Below are 7,035 nucleotides of genomic sequence, written 5' to 3'. Positions count from 1 at the left end.
TACACACACACACACACTATATATATAATATATATATATATATATATATATACCATATATATACATACATACATATATACACACACATACGTATATATATATATACACACACACACACACATATATATATATATATAGTCAGATATATCCATATTTTTATACACTTCATCATGGAACACACGCTTCAATATATCACAATAGTCAGTTATACGCTAAGACTACTCGTTTTGGTAACCATCTGCAGAGGGTTTCTGCGCGCGCGCATATGTACCTGAACCAAATCATGGACGAACTTGTCGGCGTCTTTGATGTCCTTGTTCGTGACGTTCTCCGTTGAGAACAGATGGTAGCCATGTCCAATTCTGAATACATAGGACAACCCATAGCAACGGGGTCAGTAACATAGCAACGGGGCCAGTAAGGCAAACACGGTACAAAGTGCACGACGCGGGCGAATGAGACGGTATCCATGTCCAATTCTGAATATATAGGACAGCCCATAGCAACGGGGTCAGTAAGGCAAACACGGTATGAAAGGGACTAAGCGGGTGTATGAGACAGTGTCCATGTCCAATTCTGAATATATAGGACAGCTCATAGCAACGGGGTCATTAAGGAAGGTCTCAGTAAGGCAGATACGGTACAAAAGGAACGAAGCGAGTGAATGGGACAGTGCAGCACACACATTGGCGAGAAAGGGTATATGGTAGCTTATTCAGGACATTTCTTGTTCAAAACAATATAGGTATATGTGCATGGTGTATCTAGTTCATAACAAAATAGGAATATGTTCATGGTGTGTTATAATAATTATAATAATCACAACAAAAATTCATAATAATCAAAACAATAATTCATGATAATATAGGTATATATGTATGGTGTGGCATAATAATCATAACAATCACAACAATAATTCATAATAATAGGTATACATGCATGGTGTGTAATAATAATAATAATAATCATAACAATAATTCATAACAATATAGATATATATGCATGGTGTGGCATAATAAAAAAATATTTATAACAACAATTCATAACAATATAGACACATATGCATGGTGTGGCATAATAATAATAATATTCATAACAATTCATAACAATATAGGTATATATGCATGGTGTGTGAATTCATGTCTCGTGCAGATACATACCGCTGAGCGCTGCACCCTACAATAGCCTGGACGATACTTTCTGGACCAAATGCCTCGCCAGCATGCACGGTACGATTCATGAAGTTCTTGGTCACATAGCTAGATGTAGGTAGAGATAAATGAGGGGGTAGCGACAACGTAGGTAGAGATAAAATGAGTAGGTAGAGACAAGACAGGTTTCTAAGTTGATTGAAGTTCCTCGAATTATACATAGGAGACCTGAGGTTTGTGCGGTACGCTGTAGTACTTTGACATTAAAATATCTGGGTTCTATTCTACTAGTACTTCTATGTTATGAAAGCTTCACAACAAGTGTGCCGCTCAAGTTACGAAGTGGAAAAATATACCCTTCCATATATATTATATTATATACACACACACATATATATATATATACATACATAAACAAATATATATATACATAAATAAATATATATATACATATACATATATAAACACATACATACATACATACATACATATAGCACATACTCGAAGGCTTCGTTGTGTATCTTCGGTGGGAAACCATTCTCCGATCCAGCCAAGTCGAAACCGACGATGGGCAAACCGTCAATATCGCGCAAGTGCACAGCAGCACGAGCCAACTCAATTGACGCTAAGCTCTGCAGAGTTTTATCAGGCGCAAACTGATGGCACCTGTGAATGAGTGAGTGGGTGTGTGGGTAAGTGAGTGAGCGAAGAGATGGTGAAGGGTAAGCTGAATGTACCTGGAGGTAGGGATATGCACGTGTAACAGCGTGCACTTTCCCGTACAGTTGTAATGCAATTATGGCCTGATCTACTAGGTTGAAAGCACAACTCTATAGATTTGTTAGCACTGAATATGGTATTAATTTGTGTGCATAAATATATATATGTGGGGTTTGACGATACACGTGTAGCCTTTTTAAATATATATATATATATATATATGAATTCAATAAAACGTATTACTGAAGGCACACACAGCAGGCTACGATCGCCTGAATAGATATGCGCGAGACATAGTAAATACATACATACATACATACATACATACATATATAACAATAACAATAACAATATCAATTTATATATATAAATATATATATATATAACAATATATATATATATAACAATATATACATATATATAACAATATGTAACAGTATATAACGATATATAACAATATATATAAATGTAACATAAAACGTAATAATATATATGTGTTTCCAAGAAAGTCACTGTTTCTAATACACATCAACGCGGATGGAAATCCAAGAGTTAATGATTTTAATAGTAGGCCAGTCAATTTCGAAGTAATTGTAGGCGCTCAGGGCAAGGGTGTACTGAGCACCAACAATTACTCCGAAATTTACTGGCTTATTAAAATCATTAACTCATGGGGTTCCATCCGCGTTGATGTGTAAGACCCCATCATAGCAGCAGTGCCTTTTTTTGGGAAACACAGACACAGACACAGATATATATATATATATATATAGAGTCCGATGTATATTTATGCACATGTGCCCATGTATGTATAAGAACGTTTTAAGTAAACTCATAACAACATACATACATCCAGAAAAAAAAAAATCCCAACCACACCTTGACAAGTCGCGATAGTATTCCGAGAACACGGGCGCAAACATGCGCATGGCTGTGCAGATAATGCCGTAGTTGAACTCAGGCTCAGACCCCTCCTTCACACCATCGCAATCATTGAACTCGTCCTTGGCACGCTTCAAACCTGTAGATAAGACGGAGATATATAAACTACATCAAAATTTCGGAGTAGGTAAAGGTTGACTATTAACCTGTAGATACGACGGAGATATATAAACTACATCAAACTTTCGGTGTAGGTAAAGGTTGACTATTAACCTGTAGATAAGGCGGAGATATATAAACTACATCAAACTTTTGGTGTAGGTAAAGGTTGACTATTAACCTGGAGATAAGACTGAGATATATAGACTGCTTCAGAGGTTCGGTGTAGGTTGAGGCTGACTAATGAGCTATTGATCTGTAGATAAGACTGAAATATATAAACTACTTCAGACGTTCGGTGTAGGTTAAGGCTGACTATTAAGCTATTGACCTGTAGATAAGACTGAAATAAATAAACCACATCCAACTTTCGGTGTAGGTTAAGGCTGACTATTACGCTCTTGACCTGTAGATAAGACTGAAATAAATAAACCACATCCAACTTTCGGTGTAGGTTAAGGCTGACTATTACGCTATTGACCTGTAGATAAGACTGAAATAAATTAGCCACATCCAACTTTCGGTGTCGGTAGATATTGGTTATTGACCGGTGGTGGGAGGGCTGGTGGTGCGGTCATCCTTTTACCACACCTTCGCAGTGATCTAGTTGTCTTCAATGTGTAATATGAGAGAACGCGATAACGAGACCAAAGCAACAGCATCAAACATACCAAAGCAACAGCATCAAACATACCAAAGCAACAGCATCAAACATACCAAAGCGACAGCATCAAACATACCAAAGCAACAGCAGCAAACATACCAAAGCAACAGCATCAAACATACCAAAGCAACAGCATCAAACATACCAAAGCAACAGCAGCAAACATACCAAAGCAACAGCATCAAACACACCAAAGCAACAGCATCAAACATACCAAAGCAACAGCATCAAACATACCAAAGCAACAGCATCACACATACCAAAGCAACAGCATCAAACATACCAAAGCAACAGCATCAAACATACCAAAGCAACAGCAACAAACATACACATACCAAAGGAACAGCATCAAACATACCAAAGCAACAGCATCAAACATATCAAAGCAACAGCAGCAAACATACCAAAGGAACAGCAGCAAACATACCGTTGTTGACGGCGTGCACAATCTGAGGGATGTCCATTTTGTCGTTAAAGTGCAACTGAGGTGCAAACCGAACCTCGATGTATCTGCCAAGCGTAAGCGGAGGGACAAGGCGAGACTAGTTGGTACACATGTCAAGCGAAATGATACAGATAGTACCATAAATGGGGCTGTGGACAATTAACGAGGGCCTACTGATAAATGAGTGATTATGTTCGGTTCCTGTGCGTCACAGGATGAAGATGGGCTATATATATATATATATAGATATAGATATATATAGATACCAATATACTATATATATATATATATACGAAATATATATATATATATAGTAGTATATATATATATATATAATATATATACTAACACACACACACACACACATATATATATATATATACATATATATATGTATATATATATAAATGCCTACATTCATACATGCATACACGTATACATACACATACACGTACAAATAAACACATACACATACACAACATACAGACACACACACAGAGACACACATAGAGACACACAGGCACACAGACATATATATATATATATATATATATATATATTGGTCTGGCTGCCTTGTTACATACCTCATAATGTTCTTTAAATACTTTCTCTTTCAATCCTTCTACCGTATTGGCTGGCAGCTCAATGCCTTCCTGCTCGGCTAATTCAATCAGTGTTGTCAAGCGCACTGATCCGTCCAAGTGAAGGTGTAGGTCGGTTTTGGGGAGAGCTTTGAGGAACTCCGTAGTTATGGGTGGGTGCGTTGACGGTCGTCTGTCGCCCATGGTGTAGTAAGTCTTTATCAATCAGCAACTAGCTATAAATAGCTAACTCGTAAATAGTGCTTATAGCTGATAGCTGAAATGTAAATAGTGTGTAGAGTGTTTGATTCGATTTGGTGTTTAATGCTCAAATTTTTTTTTGCGTCCTAAGTACAGTCGTACATAAATACATATTCGACAATACATTCACTCCCGAGTCCCGACGATTTGGCTCCTTAGTCCAGTAAAGTTCATATTTATTTCTAAATAAGTAATATAAATACATCGTTTTATCAGTTGGCTATGATCAGATGTATTTTTAGTCCTCTAATAAATAGGGGGTTTTTTTTAGGAGGCTATGTAAAAATAGGGACAGAAGTCAGGATCATCGGAACTCACAGTGACGGAAGGTAATTCTTTTCATTTTTGTTTTGGAAAAATAATAAAAATATATGAAATCGTGACTGTGAACGAGTGATAAATTCATAAATATTTTCATGGCCCTCTCTGCGTCTGGATTGGGTCTGCGCTAATTGCCGCTAAATTTAGTCACAGCAGCGAGAAACTTGATTTGATGATTTTCGGCTTCCGCTCAAGTAACCCTGTTCTCTCCAGCTACTATACATAAACCACTTTGGACATATAAACATGCCATACATAGTAAAAATACCACAATTATTTATTTTAATTGTCATCATGACCCCCCCCCTCTCTATATATATATTTTAACGGCGAGACTCACGCGAGAGTGTTTTCTGATTTCTCCCTCCACTGGCCACTGCTGACTGCCTGTTGCAGTGTTGGCCTGAGTTGAGGCCTGTGTTGATGAGCCATCTTCGTGCGCTTGTTGTTGTACTGAGGTACTGACTGGGCGGCTGGCCCCAGGGCCCAGGCCCAGGGCCCGGTGACAGTCTAGTAATAATATTCTGTCCCAGAGATTGAGAGTGAGTGACAGAGACTCCCAGTCTCCCAGTCCCAGATCAACTAATTTCGGAGAGCCATGCAACAGCAAGAGTGGAGTGATGCATCACGCAACCACCGCCAGACTGACCAGAGTGACCAGACTTGCGACTATGCCGTATAAATACAGTAAACTCATCACTATACTGTAATATGATAAGTCCAGGTATACTTTCAAAAAAAAAACAACGATGTGTTTTGTTTATTACTTAGGCCCCCCCTTTTGTTTGTTTATTATTGTTTTATGTATTTATGTTTACACTTTTAAATATTAGGTGCGGAGTTGCGGAGTCTGACACTCTGACTATGTATTTAGTTAAAAAATATATAATATTGTTTGATATATGTTTTGGGACTACACACACTCTCTCTCTCACTAGGCCCCTCTACTATTTAGGTACTGCACCATACATTGGGTTAAAATCCGCTGAGGTCCAGAATGGCCGCTGAGGCCACGATATTGGCCGGTCCCAAAAAAAAAATAAATGGCCGAAGTTTGGCTTCTACACACAATTCTAAATCCTGTGACGAAAGCCGATTTTGGATAAAAAAATTCTTTCACAGAAAATTAAGTTCCATTTTTTTTTCCTGTATCCTCTTAAAGCGATTGCACCATATGTAGCACATCCGAACCGCCAATACCCATTGTCTCTACTTGCACGTCCGCCAGACTGCCACTCGTAATTAAAAAATAACAAGTGAGTTCACTGAGTTGTAAATAACTTCATCTCATTGTCACACCTTCTCTTCTCTCTTGTGTGTGCAGTGTGGACTGTGGAGACGGGGGACAGTGAGAAGTCTCACTCTCTTTTCTCATACATTAGCCAAGCTATAGTCTACTCTGAATTACATTTCTCCTCAAAATTGTAAGTAAGTTAGGTGGCTTTTTCTATGGGCAACCAAAAGGATGAGCCACTTACTCACCATTAACCACTCACCAGTACTATTCTATGTCTAAATACTCGAGCCTTGGGTATAAATTATTGTAGCCTTTTAAATCTGGACTCGCGTGTGCGTCTGTGCGAATATGTCGAGTTTCGCTTAGGTTGTCATAAACCAATGAACCCAGAGGACTCGCGTGTGCGGCTGTGCGAATATGTCGAGGTTCGCTTAGGTTGTCATAAATCAATGAACCCAGAGCAGTTCGATATTATCGCTGATTTTATTATAGTTGTAAGAACACGCCTGGCGATGTTGACTTTCCATAATCCACAGACCACAGTCTCGTGTCGAATGGATTCATCTCCCCAAATCGCTCCTCTCTCTCTCTCTCTCTCTCTCTCTCTCTCTCTC

At 38.4% G+C, this 7,035-nt stretch overlaps 1 protein-coding gene across 1 annotated transcript; it reads right to left on the bottom strand.

The window, feature by feature from the left end:
- Window positions 1-205: 205 nt before the first annotated feature.
- On the bottom strand, window positions 206-4,806 carry SARC_10236 (hypothetical protein; the record flags this gene model as incomplete). The annotated part of the gene is made up of 6 exons (XM_014295729.1): window positions 206-362; window positions 1,161-1,259; window positions 1,653-1,817; window positions 2,751-2,892; window positions 4,004-4,118; window positions 4,606-4,806. The coding sequence occupies 6 exons, from the start codon at window positions 4,804-4,806 to the stop codon at window positions 206-208; spliced, it is 879 nt and encodes a 292-aa protein (XP_014151204.1).
- Window positions 4,807-7,035: the final 2,229 nt, after the last annotated feature.

Source organism: Sphaeroforma arctica (assembly GCF_001186125.1).
Source record: "Sphaeroforma arctica JP610 unplaced genomic scaffold supercont1.1180, whole genome shotgun sequence".
Taxonomy (NCBI): domain Eukaryota; class Ichthyosporea; order Ichthyophonida; genus Sphaeroforma; species Sphaeroforma arctica.
The sequence above is the reverse complement of the archived record's forward strand: the minus strand, read 5'-3'. Positions and strand labels throughout refer to the sequence as shown.